The 22567-nt window shown below is 35.7% G+C and overlaps 1 protein-coding gene across 1 annotated transcript; it reads right to left on the minus strand.

Annotated features, from left to right (window-relative positions):
- Nucleotides 1-2781: 2781 nt before the first annotated feature.
- On the minus strand, nt 2782-15668 carry LOC127526954 (trace amine-associated receptor 13c-like). Its single transcript, XM_051924198.1, has 2 exons — nt 15415-15668; nt 2782-3720 (listed from the first exon to the last, which is right to left on the minus strand). The coding sequence occupies exons 1-2, from the start codon at nt 15641-15643 to the stop codon at nt 2945-2947; spliced, it is 1005 nt and encodes a 334-aa protein (XP_051780158.1). The 5' UTR covers nt 15644-15668; the 3' UTR covers nt 2782-2944.
- Nucleotides 15669-22567: the final 6899 nt, after the last annotated feature.

A 22567-nucleotide genomic window follows, 5' to 3' on the forward strand; every position in this document is an offset into this window, starting at 1 on the left:
TTTTGATGGCACGGTGAATGAAAACTTTTAAAAAATGATCTAAAAATACTACAGTGGAAATAAAACTTTTAACATGAAAAACACATTTTCAGAAATATTCATATTAGTGTGGACTGATGTGATTTAAATAATGCAAATGTGTATAACACTCTATGAAGGATGGTGCCCAACTCACACTCATTCTGAACCAATTTGGCGCCTAACTTGCACATTTTTGGGATGTGGTTAGCTCTGCTGCCTCACCTTTCCAGATTCCTGAGTTGTAATCTTCACTTGTACATGCACCCTCTCTGTAGAATTTGTATGTTCTGTCAGTAAGATTTCTACTGTTTCCTCCCATTCAAAAGACATGTTGGCTAATCTGACTGGTGACTTTAAACTGACTTCTTGTAAATATGTGAGACTGAAGTTTAAAATTTAGGAATTTGGAAAAATGAGACAGCAGAGATAACCATATCCAAGAGGTGTGCAAACTGCTCTTGTATGATTAAATGAACTATAATAATAATAATTCATTACATTTATATAGCGCTTTTCTCAGTACTCAAAGCACTATCCACACAGGGAGGAACCGGAAAGCGAACCCTCAATCTTCCACAGTCTCCTTACTGCAAAGCAGCAGCACTACCACTGCGCCACCTGTGAGTAATATTTGTCTTTATATTGTAACTTTATATTATATTCTATTTATATTGAATGGTATTTTGTGAGTTTTTATTGCCTGGGCCCTACCACTCAAGCATCCTTTAACTCAGTATTACATGCACATTTTTAAAAATTAAAATATAGTTTCAGTGTTGGGAACAACATTTTAAATTTTTAAAGTAACAAGTAACTTAATGTAATACTTATTTTATTGAAGGAAAAATGCCTTTATTACATAAAACAAACATGCATTACTTTGTTACTTTGGAACCTTATTCTTGCCATCCCCAAAAATTATATTATTTATTATGTTATTTTGCTGAATTATTACCTTTTTTCAGAGACATTGCCTGCTGGGGTCGATAGTATTGTGCACGTTTGTGCTACATTTGTCTAGTGACAGCTAGTGAGGAGGAAGACAAGCAAATATGTAGCTTACAATCAAGTAAAAAGAACTGAACAGTTCCACAACTGAAAAGTTATAGGTATGCATTTAATCCTGCATGAGCTGAGGGTTAAAATGAATACAACATATTTACGCTCAGAGAACACTGGGTGTAAGTTCATTTTCAACCTTACTGGACAGTACACCAGTCTTTTTAAGGGTTCAGTCTCACAGCTAATCAGAAAAGAGTGTGCTTTGTACAATCCAGTGGCAAAGACCTTTTTAATAAAGTGTCAGTTTAGTTGTATTATTTTTTAATTTTATTTCAGGAGAGTAACATAGTATACAATCATAAAGATACAACTTGCAGTACTTACAGAACAAACTACTTCAAAATTAATCTAGAAACAGATTTTTGTCCAAAGTTATGTTAATTTGCTACATTCCCAAAACTATACAGCAGATTTTTTGCAGTCATTTTAACTTCTACCCTCACAAGTCCTCCTGACCCTGCAGCAGATGCACCTTCATATCATGGTGTTTCCACCAACATTCTTCATGGTAGGGATGATATGTTTTTGGTAATATACAGTGTTTGACTTATACTAAACATGACATTTAGCTTGATAAGCAAAAAGCTCAATTTTGTTCTAAAACCATAGAACCTTCTTCTAGCTGACTTCACAGTCACCCTTGAGCCTTCTGGCAATCTCTAGGCATATTGCCATGTGCGTTTCTTTAACAGTCCCATAAAGGTCAGACTGGTGAAGCACACAGGCAACAGTTGTTGTATGCACAGTCTTTCCAATCTTACCCAGTGTAGTTTATAACTCTAAAGTAATCATGGGTCTCTTGGGAACACTCAGATTTGGTGAATGCTCTGCTCTTGTCTGATTTACAGCTTTCCCAAACTCCTTTCATGTCTTAATGATTGATTTAACTATTCTCCAGGAGACATTCAGTGACTTGATTTTCTTGTATTCATTAATTGACTTGTGCTTTTTCATTCATTTTTTCATGGAGTTGTTCGGTGTATTGTTTTGTCCTCATTGTATATGTTAAGCCACACTGCTGATTCACCAAACGCTGGCCAATCTAGCTAATCAGTTGGATGCCCACTGAGAATTTAGGTGTGTCACATTAAAAGATTTGGATACTTATGTGACCAATTTTGTTTATTTTATATTTGTAATGAATTTAGATCACTTCACATAGATACATTTTCACTTTCACATTAAAGAGTCTTTTTTTCGGTAGATCAATGTCAAACAAGCCAAATTAAATCCACTGTGGTTCAGTGTTACATAAAATATGAAAAATTCCAAGGTGTTGAATACTTTCTATAAGCACTATATCTCTAAGCTGCAGGTCAGAGGTTAGTCATCACTCCTCATCACCCATTTTTTAAGCTTATTTTAGGAACGTATTAACATTTTTTTCTACAAAGTTCACCTTCAACATATTTTATAATATTACCTGCTTTGTTTATGTCTTAATTTTTAAACAAAGTGCAGAAGGAAACTTCTACTTTTAAAATTTCAGTTTACTAAATACAGTACACATATAAAAGTGAACAATTTACTGATGCTTTAAACATTTTATTTTGCAATTTTTGTAATAGTATTTTTCAGTGATACAATATTATTTGACTTTTAACATATTAAAAATGTAAACATTTAGGATAAGATACCATAATATTCTAAAACTCTGAACCAGCCAAGAAGATGGCATCAGTTCATCGCAGGACATATTTAGGATAGTTTTGCTTAAAGAATTTAAAAAAATATTAAATTCACCATTTATTTATATGTTAATATTTAACTCTCTGTGCAGTTTTTAAAATCATTTTCTATCATTTACCCTCTCAGGTTTATTATTTTACCATCAGAAAGGCATTAAGAGCAATAGGCAGATTTACTGGCTATCATTAAACAAACTGGTTAAAGAGGACTCAGGAGACAAGATCTTTAGTGTTATAATGAGTCTGACTGATTTTTGAAACCAGGGATAAACCAAAGCATAAATGATTGGATTAATAGAGGAATTGATGTAAGCTAGTGAAATAAAAATGTTTTTTGCTAAAGGTGGAGCAGTAACATGTAAGTATGAATCAATTATACCACAGAGGTAGTAAGGTACCCAACAAAGCAAAAAGATTCCTATTACAATCCCTAATTTTTTTGCAGCTTTTCTTTCAGACGTTTTTGAAATCTTATTCTTGCCACCTTTGCAATTTTGTACAGCAGAACTGATTAATTGTGCATGCTTCTTTGCCACAGTAAATATTTTAAAATACAGAATTATCATTACAGAGAAAGGCAATATAAATGTGATTATTAGATCAACCATGATAAAGGTCTCACTGAGAATAACAAAACAGTCATGTTGACAACCATCCTGTCCCTCACTGCTGTCAATTCTGTTCATACTAATGATTATTACATTGTAAACTAATGAGAAAGCCCAGCCAAGTGCAATAAAGATACTAACAAAATATACAGTTATTATGGACGTGTACCGCAATGGATCACAAAGAGCAATATAGCGATCGACAGCTATAAAGACCAGATTGCTAATAGAAACAGAAGTTAGAAAAAATGCTACTAATTTGTACACTAAGCAAAGAATTTCACCAAAATACCAACAGTTTTCAATAATTTTAATCATAGCAAATGGAATTCCAAAAATACCTAATAAAAGATCAGCAACAGCCAAGGATAGAATGAGTATGTTGGTTGGTGTGTGAAGCTGTCTGAAATGTGAAATTGAGATTATGACCAGAAGGTTTCCACACACAGTCAAGATCACTAGAAAAGCTGAAAAAAAATACAGGAGAACATACACAGCAGCAGGCTGACTTCGTTTAGGGAAGGATGAATTGCCAGATGAGTTACTATAAACAGGATTAGCTTGCATCATCAGTAGTATAATTCTTCTCCTAAGGTCCTTTCAATTGTACTCCATTGAATTCAGTATCTTTCACGTTTCCCATAAACACAGTTCTGTCTAATGTTGTTGTTCTGAGAATGTCAGTAATGAATTTATAGAATTAGGTGTTATGGTAGCCACTCCCTCCTCTTTAACAGCAAGGCAATAGTGATTTACAAATTAGGCTTCTGGAAAATGTTGTAAATTATCAGCATGAAAGCATTTTCCTGAAGCAGGCAACAAAAATTTGTCAGCATTGGGGGAAGTTTAATTTTTTTCATTTTGTATATATTGTATGACATGTATGTCAAAAATTGTGTGAATACACATATTTCACAAGCTTTGCAACCTGTGTAGTTTCCGTATTATGAGCCAATGGGGCACAACTCCTGTAGATGTTGTGCAAAATAAACAGCAAGCTTCCCTCAATAATTTCATTGTTTGTAACAACCCTGAACTTTATTTTCTTGTGCAATTTTGTTCTAATTTTCCATCATAATACACACACAATATTCACACACACCAGGGACAATTTGGTAATGTCAATTCTCTTAATTTCCATATACTGTATTTTCATCTCATCTGTAAGCTTTAATCTATGTGCAAAAATAAATGTAAAGATAAATGTATGTGTGCTTTCCAATTCCAATTCACACACTGCAGACTTGCAGCCATGTTTTACATAAGATGATCTCTTTCTGTTGTTCCTAATTATTGCTTTGCTTGGCTATTTTCTATATTACTTTGGCCCTAGAAGCCATAATATTACTTATGTGGCTGAACTGAAACCAACAGTTGTCAGTTTAAGCTATATTTTAGCTATACAAATTGAGTTAGACACTTTAGTCCTGTGTGTTCATGTTCCCAAAACAATGTTATTTAACATTCCATTTCTTCTTAGTTAGCAAACTTTTTTCCAATTTCAAATACTATATAACATCAGTTACCCACTGACTTAAAAGTGGTGTGTTAGAATTCTTCCAGTTAAACAAGATAAGTTTTTGTGCTAGTTCTGATTTAAAGGCAAATTCAGTTTGTTTGTCCTTCTCCACTTTAAGCCTATCTGAGAGTACACCACACACATCTGTTAATGGATTAGGTGTGATTATGACATGAAAGCTGTCTGAAAGGCATTTAAAGATTTTGATCCAAAATGAAGTTAATTTCATACATGCCCAAAACATGTGGCCCAGTAAGGCTGGAGCTGGATTGCAACATTTGTAGGTTGGATCTTGCCCTGAAAACATTTTGGGCAATTTAAAATAAGATAGATGTACTCAATAAAAGATTTTATATTGAATAATTCTATGCTTTGTGCATATGGAGGTAGGATGAATTCTGTGCATGGCTGCCTTCCACAATCTTGCCTGAAGAAGGGGCCTGAGTTGCCTCGAAAGCTTGCATATTGTAATCTTTTTAGTTAGCCAATAAAAGGTGTCATTTTGCTTGGCTTTTCTCTACACTCCTTTTCTAGAATGTTAAGTAAGAGATCTTTTTCCCACTGCAGTCTCGGATCATTGAAAAGAAGGGACTTTAAAATGTTTTTATATATTATAGAAATGATGTCTGAGTCTTTGTGACTGATCAATATTTTTTTCTGGAATAGAAATAGGTGGGAGGTGAGGAAAATTAGGCAGATTCCATTTAGCAAAGTTTCTAATTTGAAAGTAGTGGAAAAATTGTGTTGTTGGGGAGTTAAATTTGAAGTGTGATTGTTTGTAGGATGCATAGACATTATCTACATGCAGTTCCCTAAATGATTTAACCCTGTGATTTTGCCAAACATTTAAAACTGTGAACGTTTAAGAGGGAGGAAAAAGATGGTTATCGTGTAGAGGTGCAAGAGATAAAAGCTCCTGTATCCTGAAATGCTTCCAACATTGGTTCCATATTATGAGTGAATGAAGGACAATTGGGTTGTTAGTATATTGACGATAACTTTTGTTTACAGGGGTACAAAGCAAGAAATATAAAGAAGTACTGCAAAATTTTATTTCTATTGAGGACCAAGCTTGTGTGCATTCATCAGTTTCTGTCAATGTCCAAGTTTTTATAGCTTGTATATTTGTATTTGTATATTTATAGCCAGTCAGTCAGTCATTCTCCAACCCGAGGGGGCCTGATGGAGCCAATCCCAGTCAGCACAGCACACAGGGCAGTAACCAATCCCGGACAGGGCGCCAACCCACCGCAGTATTTATAGCCAGTAATAAAACTGAAAGTTAGGTAGTGTCATGCCACCGACTGTTTTAGGGCATTGTAGGGTTGACCTTTGGATGCATGGATGCTTTGAATTCCAAATAAATAAGGTTATGATTGCTAAGTTGTCAGAGGATAAAATGAAGAGACTCAGTGCCAAAAAGTTAAATTTTTAACCCAACAATAGGATATAATTAGTCCTCCGAACTTTTTGTTTTCTTAACACTCTCCCCTATCCCTCTTCACTATCTCCACCTAGTGGCCAAATTACAGAACATAACAATGATTGAATCCAATTTTTTTTTAAAATGATTTGTTAAAGTATAGGGGATTCTTTTGAAATAGAATAAGAATCTTGGGAAGGATATTTGTCATGACAGTGTTGATTCTAACTGCTAAAGTGGGATGGAGGGTAGACTATCTGTGCACGTCTTGTTAAAGTTTTTTCATGCAGACAGCAGCATTTTGTTGAAAAAGAGCTTTATATTTATTTGTGACATTTACCCCTAGTTATTTTAACTGATCTGCTAAGATAAAAGGGAAGGTATCCAGTCTAATATTGTGTGCTAGAGAGTTAACTGGAAAAAGCACAAGTTTATTCAAACTTATTTTGAGTCCATGTCTTTTGAAATTCAGCTAATGCTGTTAGGAGTTCTGGCATAGAATATATATTCAGTACCATATAATCTGCATATAGTGATATTTTCTGTTCAAGTCCTTCTCTGATAATCTCCTTTATCTCAGATGTATTTCAAAACTGAATAGCCAATAGCTCATTGGCAATTGCAAAGAGCAGTGGTGATATGGGGATACTTGTCTAGTACCACATTCTAGTTTGAAGTAGTCTGAAATAATATTGTTAATATGAACTGAAGCTTCTGAACTGGTATATAGTTGTTTGATCCATTTACATGTTTCGGCCAATCCCAAATTTGTGCAATGTGGTGAATAGGTAGTTCCATTACACTATATCAAATGCTTTTTCTGCATCCAAAGATAATAAAATCTCCTTGGCGTCAGATGTTATGGGTGAATATATTACTTAAAACAGGAGTTGAAGATTGGAAGCTATGTACTGCCTTTAATAAATGGCCTTGTGATATTACTGAAGGAAGTACTTTCTCAATCCTTCTAATTAGAACTTTGGAGAGTATCTTAACATTGTTATTAGAAGTGAGATTGGTCTATATGATGCACATTGTAATAAGTCCTTATTTTTCTTATGAAAGATGGTAATTAATGCTTGGTGAAAGGTTTGAGTTAGAATTTTATTGTCTCTGGCTTCTATAAATGTTGCTAATAATAGAGGAGTTAACATAATTGATTTTTTTAAAAATATATTTCAGCAGGGTATCCAGTGTATACAATTTGGTCATGACCCAAAAATGTGCAGGAGCTCCCCAGTTTCCTTGGTTTGGTATCTTGTTACTAGTAGTTCGTAAGAGGATTTGCAGACATAGCAGAACCACTTCACACACTGACCAACTAGAACAGTGAGTACCAGTTGACACCAGAATGGGAAACTGCATTCTATCAACTGAAAGAGACACTTATCCCTGTACCTGTTTTAGACCCAAATGCATCACTTGTCCTGGACACAGACTCCAGCATTCAGAGCATCGGAGCAGTCCTCTCTCAGATGGAAGGAGAGATGGAGAGGGTGATTGGCCACTATAGCCACTGCCTGAACCAACCAGAGCAAAATTATTGTGTAACACGGCGGGAACTCCTGGCAGGGGTCTCCAGTCTGTGGAACTTCTGTCCATAACTTTATGAGCACCAGATCACATTATGGACCGACTACACCTCGCTCACCTGGTTTCTGAATTTCAAACAGCCAGATGGTCAGGTGGCAAGGTGGATAGAGGCACTGCAGTAGTATGATTTTGTCATCAAGCACCGAGCTGGAAGCTGACACTCCAATGATGATGCCCTCGCACAAAGACCTTGCATCCCAGAAAAATACAGCCACTGTGCCAGAGCCGATCAAAAATAGGCTACCATCATTCAATGCCATGCAATTTAAGAGACACTGAAAGAGCTGACCACACTGCATAGCATCATCACAACTGGATTTCAGAAGGCACAGGAGAAAGACACGGAATTGGCTGCAGTTTGGGGATGGATAGCAGAGGGACAACCCTGCCGTGGGCTGAAGTAATACCCCACAGTAAGGGTCCACAGTGAAGGCATACTGCTCTTAATGGGACAGTTTTGAGCTCTGGAAAGGACTGCTTTATCGAAGATGGGAAACTCCTGTTACAGGACGCCACATTCAAAAAATGCTGGTGAACTGGTGCTTACTTTACCAAGCCCTTCAGAGGATACACAGACCACCAGGTGTGGGACACTTTGGCATTTGTAAGACACTGCAGTGGCTGAGACAACAGATGCACTGAGCAGGCTTCACACAGTTAGTTGAAGTGTTCTTCCACTGTTGTGATGACTGCAAAGGTCAAACCCCCCAATTGCATGCACCTCTCCAGCCTCTACAAGCAGGAGCCCCAATGGAGCGAGTGGCTGTGGACTTTCTTGGGCCTTTCCCTATCAGAGACAGAGACACAGACCTTGTGGCTATGGATTCTTTTACAAAGTGGCCCAAGGCATATGTGATCCACCTTTCTAAAAGGCTTATGGAGGAGATATTCTGCTGTTTTGGTGCACCTGAGGATCTGCACAGTGACCAGGGTCGAAACTTTGACTCTGAAATAATGAAGGAGGTATTTCAGCTTCTCCATATCCACAAGACTCATACTACTCCACTATATCCTGAGATCAATGGGTGTGTTGAAAGATTTAATCAAACCCTGGTCACTCAACTCTCTGTTTTAATAGCAGAGCATCACAGAGATTGAGACTAACCTCTTTTTGTCGTGTTGTGGGCTTATTATTGTGCTATTCAGGAGTACACTGGGTTTACCCCTGCCATTTTGATGATTGGACAGGATCTGTGAACACCCGTAACACTGGTCTTTGATACATCCCCTGAGCCCGATATCAACAATACTCCAGGGCCTCAGTGCATGCAGGACTTGCAGAATAGTTTGGGGATCACTTATTTGCTGATTCAGAACCATCAGAAAGATGCTAATGATTGACAGAAAAGGGCATATGACAGTCAATGTCAAGGGAACCCACTACCCACTGGTGACCTGGGGCCTCATGCATAATGGCGTGCCTAGAATTCACACTAAAACATGGTGTACAGACAAAAGCGGAAACGTGCGTATGCACAAAAAAATCCAGATGCATGAATCTGTGCGAACGACAACTTCCATGTTCTTCCGCTCCATAAATCCCGGTCAGCGTGAAAAGTAATGCACGTGCACGCACCTGCTGCCACTCCCCAACTCCTCCCAGAATTATGCCTCTTTGAATATACAAATTAATATAAACAGCCCTTTTCTGAACCGCGAGGTTCTTACAGGAAAGGCTCTGAAGTGTTTTCCATATGGGAGCAGTTCAATAGACAGTGCCCATGGCTGAGGCAGCGTGTCCTTGATGCTGTATACCGATAATTCTCTTTCTGGTCAGCTGCTGTAGAGCTGTGATTCCACACTCAGATGCAGTGGGATAAATATTCTGGTGCATTGAGAAGAACAATGCTAAAGCAGCTATAGTATTTGGAATAGTTTGGCCATTCCATGGACCATTATATTGTAATGGGTTAACTACAATCAGATGTCTTAAACTAATAAACAATATGTGGTTAATTTCAGTGTATATGATAAAGGGATGTGGATCTAAAAAAGAAAGGGAAACCACACTGGGACAAAAGCACTGCTTTGACGCTGGGTGCCGCCAGTTTGCAAAACCGAGCAGAGAACTTGCGTACGCTAGGGTTTGAGCTAGCGTGAAAATGTGCGTGGCTTTATGCCAAGTTTAGGTTTTATACATCGCGATTTGAGTGTGGAAACAGGAGTACGCAACATTTTTGTGCGTATGCACCGTTTATACATGAGGCCCCTGGTATGGCTTTACAACAACCCCCAATGAAAAAGGAGTCTCTGCAATAAACTGCCCAGCAGCTGGTATGGCCCGTGTACTATCCTAGCTTGGTTGTAAGGTAATGCACGGATAAAGGTAGGACACCGGGCAGTGGTAATGCACTGCGACTGGTCTGCCCCTTACCATCACAAAGGGGAATTGAATTCACAGACCAGCATTGTAGCGTCAAACACCCTGAATGACAGCACAGTACTTAATATCTCAGTTGTGCCATCTGCCAGTGCAGCATGCAATATCCCTGCTGATGACATCTGACGACACAGTGCCCCCAATCCCTGCTTATATGCCCTTAACACTGCCATTTTGCTGAGTTTTTGCACCATTGCTAGGAGTTAGAAGAGGTTGCTGTGGCTAAGAGAGGGCTATGCAATGGCACTGGATAAGTTACATCAGCCATGATGTAAAAGATACATCAGGGATGAATCACCAAAAGAATGAGCTGACATTTATTATTAATAGCAGGAGTGTGTATAAAAATGTCAACTCTACAAAGTTGCATTTTTTTCCATCTTTGAGTGGCTTTAAGCTAGCAGTCCTTTAAAGCATAAAATGAGCTGAAATCATTGGGTCAGTGCTGAAGGCACCACTCAGCATTCCATTATTTCTCACATAAATACCTTTAAAATAAATATGGGATTATGCTAACAGGTGACTGTCAGTCTTAAGTGGCTTGCTGTCAGGTCTGACTTAAAGTCCTTGGTACAAACCAGTTATGACACATGCATGTCCTCAGTTGTGCTCAGCCTGAACTCATTTGAATCACCAATCAACCCAATTTGTGATCTCTTTCTCTTTATAAAAAGTGCTTTTAATCATAGTTATCTCTCAGTCTCCTGCTTGAATAAGGATTAGCTGGGAGATGGGGAAGACAGTATACTTGTTCGTAACCTTTTTTGTCCAGACAAAGCAGTCTGTTTTTTCATCCATCCATCCATTATCCAACCCACTATATCCGAACTACAGGGTCAAGGGGGTCTGCTGGAGCCAGTCCCAGCCAACAATGGGTGCAAGGCAGGAAACAAACCCCAGGCAGGATGCCAGCCCACTGCAGAGTCTGGTTTTTTTTCCTTTAATGTTCTGTCAACATTTTAATTTAATTTGAGTTCTTGACATTTCACTGTAGTTGAAATAGTTTTAAAAAATGATCTGAAAATACTAGAGTGGAAGGAACGCTTTCAAAATGAAAAACACATTTTCAAATACATTCATGTTAGCGTGGGCTAATGTGATTTGCAGAATTTGAATGTCTGTATAACACTGTATGAAGGACAGTACCCAACTCTGGCATTCACACTCATCCTGAACCAATTTAGAGCCACTAATCAATCTAACTTGCACATCTTTTGATGTGTTTAGCTCTGCTGCCTCATTTTTCCAGATTTCAGGGTTCTAATCCACACTTGCACAGGCACCTTCTCTATAGAATTTGCATATTTTGTCAATAAGATTTCTACTGTTTACTACACTATTCAAAGACATAACCAGACTGGTAACTTTAAACTGGCTTCTTCTGTATACGTACGTGAGAGTGAAGTTTAAAATCCAGGAATCTGGAAAAATGAGGCAGCAGAGCTAACCACATCCAAAAGATGTGTAAGCTAATCTTGCATGATTAAATGAACCATAAATAATATTTGTCTTTATGTTGTAACTTTATGCTATATTCTGTCTCCATTGAATGTTATTTTCTGTGTTTTGTTTGCCTGACATTTTGTGCTTTAATGTACTGTATCTATAGTGTCTGTACTGTAATTAGAGTGATGTGACTGTGCTTTTTAAAAAAAATTACAATTATCTTTACATTTATCAAGGTTCATTGTGTGTTTCTTTGTGTTATTCTTTGATAAAGGCATTGTAGTTGATGCAGCTTGATTGCTGACTTAAAAAGACTGGGTGGTACTACATGAACATCCTTTAAATCACTATTACATGCACATTTTTAAAAATTAAAAATATAGCTTCAGTGTTGGGGACAACACATTAAAAATAACAGTTAATGCAATACTTTTTTATTGAAATAAAAATATCTGTTATTTGAAAAATATGCATTACTACATTACTATGGAAGGTTATTTTCACGACTCCAAAAATAATAATATTAATTCTTGTGTTAGTTTGCAGAAGTATTGCCTTTTTTTTGCAGAGCTGTTGCCTGCTTGGTCAGTAATATTGTGCATGTGCTCTGGCTATACAGTGACAGCTAGTGATGTAGAAATTAAGCACATACGTAGCTTGTAATCAAGTAAAATGAACTGAACAAAAATTATAGGTATGCATATGCTGAGGGATAAATTAAATGCACCAAGTTTAGGGTCACAAAAAGCCAGTAAATATCCCAGCAGCACTGAATGAAAGTAGGTTTCAACCAACTAACCAGAAAAGAGTCTGCTTTCTGTAATCAAATGGCAGAAACCTGTTAATAAGTTGTCACTTTAGTTTTATTTTTTTTTTTATTTCAAGATAGTAGCATATACAATCAAACAGATACAATTTGGAGAACTTATACAACAAATTACTTCGAAATCAATCTAGAAACAACACCAGAAAAATAAAAAAGGAAACAGAGAAAAAACAAAACCTAACAAAATGGAATTCAACCCCCACCCAAAAGAAAAAGAAAGAGAGGAGAGCCAAAAGCAGAAAGAAAATCGTTTTCCTTCTTAAATAAATGCTTACTCATATTAATTTTAATTAAGTCCCACTGAGTTATAAAAGATGGATTGGGGTTCTTCCATTTAAAGAAGATAAGCCTATATAATAGTAGTGTAGCATAGGTTATTAAAATCTATTTGTTCCTCTTCACTTTAGGTCCTTCTAGGAATACATCAAATATATCTGTTAATTGGTTAGGAGTCATTGTGACACCAAGGCTGTCTGATAAATATTTAAAGATTTGTGTCCAAAATAATGTTAATTTGGTACATTCCCAAAACATATGGTCTATTTTCCTGCATTTTACCCTATTCATTTTACCCTCTACAGTCAAAAGTCTTCCAGGACATGATGCTTCCAATGCAATTCTTCATGGTGATATGTTTTTGATAATATACAGTGTTTGATTTACATCAAACATGGAATTTATTCTGATGGCCAAAAAGCTCATTGTTGTTTTCATCAAACCATAGAACCTTCTACCAGCTGACTTCACATTCTCCAAATGCATTCTGGCCAGTTCTACACAGATTGTCATGTGCAATTTTTTAAAAGTGACTTTCTCTTTGCCCCTATCCCATAAACATGTGACACGTGAAGCACCCAGGCAACTCCAATCAATCTCTACAATCTGATCCACAGTAGCTTGTAACTCTAAAGTTGTCATGGGTCTCTTGGTGGCCTTACTCACTAATCTTCTAGTATTATCATTCAGATTTGGTGAATGGTCTGCTGTAGTCAGATTTACAACTGTGCCATACTCCTTCCATGTCTTAATGATTTAACTATTCTCCAAGAGATATTCAGTGACTTGGATTTTCCTGTATCCATTACCTGACTTGTACTTTATCTATCATTTTTTCATGGAGTTACTTGGTATGTTGCTTTGTCCTCATTGTGTATGTTAAGCCATGCTGTTGATTCACCACAAGCTGGCCTCTCTAGCTACAGGTGCATTTATACTATAGTCAATAGGAAACTCAACTACAGACAAGTCAGTTCTGTTTAACTGACTCTGTGACTTCTAAAGTCAATTCGCTATACCACTGAGGATTTAGGTGTGTCATATTAAAGGATTTGGATACTTATATGACCAATTTTGTTTATTTTATATTTGTAATAAATTTAGACCACTTTAAAGAGATACACTTCCACTTTCACATTAAAGAGTAATTTTTCTGTTGATCAAAGTCAAAAAAGACAATTTAAACCCAATGTAGTTCAATGTAGCACAACAATAACATGTGAAAAACTCCAACGTGTTGAATACATTTTATAGGCACTGTATCTCTAAGCAGCAGGTGACATGATAGTCATTTTTTAAAGCTTATTTTAGGAACATGTCAGCATTTTTGCACAAAGGTCACCTTCAACACAATTTATAATATTACCTACTTTGTTTATGTCTTATTTTTTAAACAAAGTGCTGAAGGCAACTTCTTGTTTTAAAATTTCAGTTTACTAAATATAGCTAATATATTACACGTGAACAATTTACTTATGCTTTTAACATATTATTTAGCAAAATGTTTAATATTATTTTATAGTGATACAATATTATTTAACTTTTAAGAGATTAAAAATGTAAAGGTTTAGTATACAATGCCATAATATTCTAAATCTCTGAACCACCCATAGATGAGGCACCAGTCCATCTCAGGGCCATATTTAGGATATTTTAGCTTAAAGGATTATTAAAAAAATTAATTCATTAATGTTTAACTCTCTGAGCTGATTTGTTTAGTCATGGTTTGTCATTTACAATATCAGGTTTATTATTTTACCACCAGAAATGTAACAAGAGCAATAAGCAGGATTTACTAACTAACTAACTTTAAACAAACTGGTTAAAGAGGATTCAGGAGACAAGATCTTTAGTGTTATTATTAGACTGACTGATTTTTGAAACCAGGGATAAATCAAAGCATAAATAATTGGATTAATAGAGGAATTGATGTAAGCTAGTGAAATAAAAATGTTTTTTGCTAAAGGTGGAGCAGTAACATGTAAGTATGAATCAGTTATACCACAGAGGTAGTAAGGTATCCAACAAAGCAAAAAGATTCCTATTACAATCCCTAATTTTTTTGCAGCTTTTCTTTCAGACGTTTTTGAAATATTATTATTCCCTCCTTTGCAGTTCTGTACGGTAGAATTTATTAAATTTGCATGCTTTTTTGCCACAGTAAATACTTTAAAATACAGAATTATCATTGCAGAGAAAGGCAATATAAATGTGATTATAAGATCAACCATGATACAGGTCTCACTGAGAATAACAAAACAGTCATGTGGACAACCATCCTGTCCCTCACTACTGTCAACCCCACTCATACTAATGATTATTATAGTGTAAGCTAATGAGAAAGCCCAGCCAAGTGCAATAAAGAAACTAACAAAATACACAGTTATTATGGAAGTGTACCGCAATGGATCACAAAGAGCAATATAGCGATCGACAGCTATAAAGACCAAATTGCTAATAGAAACAGAAGTTAGAAAATATGCTATTAAATTGTACACTAAGCAAACGATTTCACCAAAATACCAACAGTTTTCAATAATTTTAATCATAGCAAATGGAATTCCAAATATACCTAATAAAAGATCTGCAACAGCCAAGGATAGAATGAGTATGTTGGTTGGTGTGTGAAGCTGTCTGAAATGTGAAATTGAGATTATGACCAGAAGGTTTCCACACACAGTCAAGATCACCAGAAAAGCTGAAAAAAAATACAGGAGAACATACACAGCAGCAGGCTGACTTCGTTTAGGGAAGGATGAATTGCCAGATGAGTTACTATAAACAGGATTAGCTTGCATCATCAGTAGTATAATTCTTCTCCTTAGCTCCTTTCAATTGTATTGCATTAAATTCAACATCTTTTTCATTTCACACACACACAGTTCTGTCTGATGCTGTTCTTCTGAGAATATCAGCAACAAATTTATATAAAGCAGGTGTTATGGTAGCCACTCCCTCCTCTTTAACAACAAGAAAATAGTGATTCACAAATTAGGCTTCTAGAAAATGGTGTAAATTATCAGTATGAAAGCATTTTTTCTGAAGCAGGCAACAGAAATTTGTCAGTATTGGGGGCAGTTTCATTTTTTTTTCCAATTTGTATATAATATAAGACATATATATCTCAAAGATTTTGTGAATGCACATATTTCACAAGCTTTGTAATCTGTGCAGATTCTGCATTTAGGGCCAATGGGGCACAGCCTTAGCAGATGTTGTCCAGAATAAACAGTAAGCTTCACTCAATAATTGCACTTATTTTTTAAATAGTTTCTAACAACCCTCAACTTTATTTTCTTACGCAATTTTGTTCTAATTTTCCAAATATATGCACAATATAATTTGTGTGCAAATTTAAAACCTGAACTTTTACGTTTAAAAGCTAGAGCCTGAGTTCAATTTTTTTTAATTACATGTTGCACTTTGGTTCAAATTCAAGTAGTGTTTCATGTCCAGGAAAATTTGCACTTTCAGCACATTTTTTTAATCCCCCTTTATTCTGATCTGGATAATGGGGAAGCTGGAGCCTATTCATTGCCAGCACAGAGTACAAGGCAGGTACAATCCCTGGACAAGTCTCCAGTTTATCGCACAGTGAACACACACATACCATATGCACACACAATAGGGGTAATTTAAGAATGCCATTCCACCTAAACTGTATACACTGTCATCTCATATTCAATCTTCAATTTATGTGCAAAAGCAGATAAATGTATTTGAGTTTTCCAGTTACACATCACAGACTGCAGACTTGCAGCCATGTTTTGCATTAGACACTCTATCTCTGTTGTTCTCAATTTTTACTTTGGCCATTTTCTATATTACTTTGACCCAAGAAACCATAATTTACTTATCTGTTTTTATTTCCAGTGACAGCTGTCAGTTTAAACTACATCTCTGTCTATACTAATTAATTTAACTACTTTACTCCTGTATGTCTCTATTCCAAAAACACTGTTATATACCATCCCATAAACTTCGAATCATTCCCTTTAGTTAACAAATTTCCCTTAACTCCATTGTCTTTATCTTAAAAAACCATATCCTGAAATATTAAAATTAACTACCAGGAATGGTCTGATTGGACTGACTTTAGCTTTATTCTTCGAGTATCTTAAAATACTAACATTAAATGAAGAGTCTTCCTTGGAGGATGTTGTATGTGCTGAATTGGTGAAAGTCATTAGTATAGTACTAAATGTAGTTCTTGTCATATTTGTTAAACTTTGATTAACAGGTGGAGGTGTGTAGTGGGCACAGTCCACATTACTAACAACCATTTATCCCTAAAGTTAATATTGTTGTCCACTCACACCAAGAATAAATGGGAGTATAGAATCTGGTAATTGTAAAAACATTTACTCTTATACATTGTTTTTGCACTAGGTGCTGACCATGTCATTATACTAATAACATTTTCTAAACTATTTGTTACTAAATTATGCCCATTTGTGCCACTCACTATTTCCATTAATTAAATCAATAGTAACAAATAAAAAATTATAAATACATGTTGCTTATTTCAGCTGTTCAAATAACTGGTTTTGTTTGCCATTACTTTTCCTTTTATAATACCTATTATTTCACAGTTTAAATCCTCTTTGAAAGACCCTTCTGTAGAAAAATAGATGTTGGTTGTGGCAAATTTTCTGTACACTAGGAGATTTCATATGATACGATAGTCAGTCCTTAGTATCCAATACCCCAAAGTAAATGATTTCAATATCTTAAATTATTGTTCTGATGTGGGTGGATGACTTCTATGATTTGGGACATATGAAGATTGAAAACATTGTTTTATGACAGGCTTGTTTGTTTTCACTTTTGTGGTGTCAGTGGTTACACACAGGACATAACACCTTGAACTTTTAGTTGTCTTGTTTATGTTAGGGACCTTTAATCCCTGTAACTGGAACTTGAGTGCACTGCAATAAATGGACTATTTGTGGATTGATCCCCCTCTGTAAATGTAGTCCCTAAGCAGTGAGATGCATGAAACCAGTTTGGTCTACTTTCAGTTTTCAGAGCTGTGGTAGTAGTTAGGAGTACCTTGTAAGGTTTGTTTCTCCTTGTGGTCAGGCAATTCTTTTGCTTTAAGACCTTTAGTAGGTAACTAATTGCAGGGTTCAAATTCATGTCCTATTATCTCTGTTGGGCTAGGAAGAGCAGCTTTAACATGCTGATATAATGACTTAAATGGTTTGCTCATTATTAGTGTGTATTGCAACATTTTATTTGTAATTGCTGAAAGTACTTAGTAGTCCCATAAAAGAAGTGAAGATGCTGGCTATTGTATTACTTATAAATATTCTTGCCTAATTTTTTTTTTCTTTTCTTGCAACTCTCTTGTTCACATCTTGTAAAGCACTACATTCTTTGTTTAAAAGTGACATATAAAAAAATGTTGTTTTTGTCCTCCTATTACTGTCTCATGAGGTGCTAGGTCTATTTTATTGGGGGTACTCTTTATTAATATTAACACTAGCAGTACCACAAATGATCATTTTAGTCCTGTTTCTTTTTATATCTTGGTTGTTTTCTTTTTAATGATGGGAAGTAGGAAGTACAATGAACAAGTTCCTATTATTTTGTCTTCTATATATAATCTTCTACACAAATCCTCTAACATCTCCACCACTATAGTTGTATCTGCTTTGGCCATTTATACGGCCTCCACTCAACTGAGAAGAATATCCATCACAAGTAAATACTCATGGTATTGGAAGTCGTTCTAAGTATACAGTAAAAGAAGGGGCATCTGGTTGGTTTTGCAATATTCAGACTATTGGCACACATAAACACAATATCAATCATTCAGCAAATAGTTTAGAAAATGTGACTGGCATTGTGTAAGACTAAATATTTCTAGATTTATCTTTTACTGTAGACCCACTGACACTTGTTTTGAATGGATGAACAGAACTGTGGACTGTTAGTAATCAAAATTTATTAAACATGATGTAGAAAAAAGTTAGTATTGCCCATTCTGCTAGGTTTTAGCAGCACACTAGGTCTGTTAAAGCAGCAGATTTAAGACATCCAGCTGCACAAAACACCCCAATTGCATTTCTAAGTAAGTGACTGAACTATTTGTACTTTGTACCAGTACCAGCCTATACTTCATCTGATAATAAAAGTGTATATCAGGGTTGCACTGACATCTCTCCAGAGGCCATTCTGTAGATTTCTTGAGCCAGAAGGTACAAAATGGATTCAAGCAGGAACAAAAGCCTATAATTCAAGGAGTGACAAATCTGATGGACAGAAGAACTCACCTATGAGAAGACACTGATTTTGGGTCAGAGAACCAAGAGCATCAGGGTCGTCAGGCACTATAAATAAATAAACCTGTGTGTCGTCTGCAGAGCTGTGGTACCTCACCCTGTGCTTTGAGACAATCTGACCTATTGGAAGCATGTAGATTGAAAATAGCAGCGGACCCAGAATAGATCCGTGTAGTACACCATATACAGTATCATGTATCTCTGAGGTATGATCACCACAACTAACAAAGAACTTTCAACCAGTTAAGTAAGACTGAAACCAATTTAGATAGAGGACAGATGAGACAAAATTACATTTCTTAAGTAGGGATTTAACAACTGTAGTCTTTAAACAGTCAGGGAACACTCCTGTATCTAATGATGAGTTCACTGTTTCAAGTACATTATTAATAAGGACATCAGAGACTACTTTAAAAAAGCAGTGGGCCAAGGACAGTTGATTGGGTTGATCTATTCCACTGAAATCATTTAACTCACTTAAAAGAGCATGCTGGGATTCAATTAGAACAACTTTGAGGGGTTGTACTATGTTATTTCTAATACAATTTACTTTGTGTTTAAAATATTTGGCAAAAGCTTCACAAGTCTGACCACTAGTTTTAAGGATGTATTCCACTGAGTGAGTTGGGTTTAAAAGAATATCAATAGTTGAAAATAAAACCCTTGGATTACTAGCATTATGATTTATAATTTTAGAGAAATAGGTTTTCAGATCCCTCAGGTGTGTCTGTCTGGCAAGGAGTTGCTGAATCTGATTTTCAATGGTTCTTCATCAACAAGTTGCAGCTTTTAAAAATGGCTGAGCAATGTAATATCATAATAGAGCCAGCTGCAAAAAGACAAAAACGCTAAGCTCTCAAATTAGTGGAAACTATACTGCACTCACTACTGTAGGTCAGAAATGGTCAGATTCCCTACTAGACAAAGTTAGCTTTTGTGTGGCCATTTTTATCCCCATCATGATAAGATACTTGCTGAGATTAGTAGATTATTCTATGGCAAAACCTGTAACATAATGAATGACATCCAAATCTTAAACCACAAAAGTAGTGCATTTCTCAAAGAGGAGGCTGTTTTTGTATGCTAGAAAATATGATAAAAAATTGAAGACCTGGAACCTGAACTACATGAGTTGCATAAACCCTCTAGCACTACAGGGCAGACATTATTTACCAATCTTCATAAAGAAGTTTATTTTTTATCTCCTTCATCTCTGCAAAAGAGCAGTGTCAATCCCAGCAGGTACTGCTTCTTGTGAATGGAGTTTTTCAACACTAAAACAGGTGAAGACCTGTCTTAGGCATACTATGACAAATGAGAGATTGAGCAATTTAGGAATGTTGATGATTGAGTCAAGAAGGGCAAGAACACAAACTAGATGAGCTTGTTGATCTGTTTGAAATCAAGTGATGTAATAAACAAAATGAAAATGTAATGAATAAATCTTAACACAAACAGACTGTTTATGCTGTATTAAGTAAAGGGCCAAACCATTGGATGTAAATATATTGATATGTTAATGGTAGAATAAAAACTAACACTGTAAAAAATGTTTTGTTGGATCAACCTAAATAAATTACTTCACAAGGTAACAAGCAATTTAATTGATTTCTTTCAAATTTCAAAAAGTATTTGAGTAAACTTAATTCATTTGAGTTTGTTTTAACCTTTTCAAAAACTTGAATAAAAGCAAAAAAATGTATTTAGCTCAAACCAAATTTCTTTAAAAACTCAAATTAACTGCGGTGGGCTGGCACCCTGCCCGGGGTTTGTTTCCTGTCTTGTGCCCTGTTTTAGCTGGGATTGGCTCCAGCAGACCCCCGTCACCCTGTAGTTAGGATATAGCGGGTTGGATAATGGATGGATGAACTCAAATTAAAATTTTGTCCATTATTGTATTCACTGTAATGCCAACTTAAAAACTTAATTGGACTCAACTAAATACGTTCTTTATATGGTGTTGAATTCACTGTTTGTTAGGGTGAAATTGTTTTTAATAAAACAAACCACAACAATGTTTTGCTTTAAACAATGGAAGCAAATTTATTTTAATTAGTGCTACATTTTGTACAGTGCCTTCAAACATGAAACATGTTTTTAAACTGATCTAATGGTGGTGAATGTTACTGAACCAGCTATAGCAAAACTCTTTTAGATTTATTACTGAATTATTGCAACACAAAAATCAATTTTTTGGTCATTCCTTGAACATGTTTTTTCTGTAAATATTCAGAACAAACATTTCACAAAAAATAAATATATATACATATTAAATACACAATATATTTTATAAGCTATTCACAAAAAATGTTTATAAATTATACATAAAATATCTATTTGAAATAATTATATATACATATATTAAATACACCTTATATTTTGAACATTACATAACATTATATAGTATACATAAAATGTATATATATATATTTTATATATATATAGTCACAAACCCGAGACAGAGTCATATAAAGGTTTGGGGCAGCCACCCATATAATTTGGTTTCCTGGCTGCAAAGTTGCTTTTCAAAATAATGCAGCACTGATGTGCACAAAACCGAGTCCAAACAGAACTGAGGGAACAGGGAAAAGGTGGAGGCTTTTAAAGGGGGAGACAGGAAGTGAAGTCAAAAGGGTTGGGCTCATGTAGGTCTTCTGCCATTGGTGCGAGCCCGGACGTGACATCACAGGGGTCAGAGCCGGCAAGGTCTCAAAGCGATTTTTTGCTTTAGACTAAATAGAAGAAGTTACATTAAGCGACAGCAAGGTTTTTCAATTTGAAGTAAGGCAAAAAAATTACGTTAGGTGAACAAACATATTAATATAGTTCTTTACAACTACTAAAATTACCTTAAATCAAAAAGAGCCCTTTTTCTCTTTTTAGAGTGTACTGCATGTGTATGAAAAGCAAACATATGAAAAGCATGCACAAAACATCTAAAGGTTGATACATTAGAAATGTAGGAATGATACATCAGGAGAAAGAGAGAAAAGGCAGTAAATGAATGTAGAACTCATTGATAGTGCAACACAAGTCTTAATTAAATATACGTAGAAAAAAATATACTATTAAAAAGGAAATGCTTACCAATTTCAGGTTTTTCAAACCAACATGAAAGCTTGAGATGAGCAGGAGCATAAAAAAAACGGCAATCCTTTTTATTATTGGTGCCATGGCTTTGCATGTTTTTTCTATATGAAGAGAGTAGTCACAAAAGAAATAAATATGCTGTTTGGCATAGAGTGTATTGAAGAACTTTCATAGTTAGTGGTCTTGGATGTGTGGAATTGTTGTGAATGGACACTTTTTGATAAGTGGAGAGCAATAGGTGTCATTGTCCCCGAGATAGTGCAGTGCTAGCAGCAGATCATGACCAGACTACTTAGTACAGTACTAAGAGGGGATGATCCTCATGTCTAAGTGATGTTGCAGTGAAGA

Source organism: Erpetoichthys calabaricus, chromosome 3 (assembly GCF_900747795.2).
Source record: "Erpetoichthys calabaricus chromosome 3, fErpCal1.3, whole genome shotgun sequence".
Classification (NCBI taxonomy): domain Eukaryota; kingdom Metazoa; phylum Chordata; class Cladistia; order Polypteriformes; family Polypteridae; genus Erpetoichthys; species Erpetoichthys calabaricus.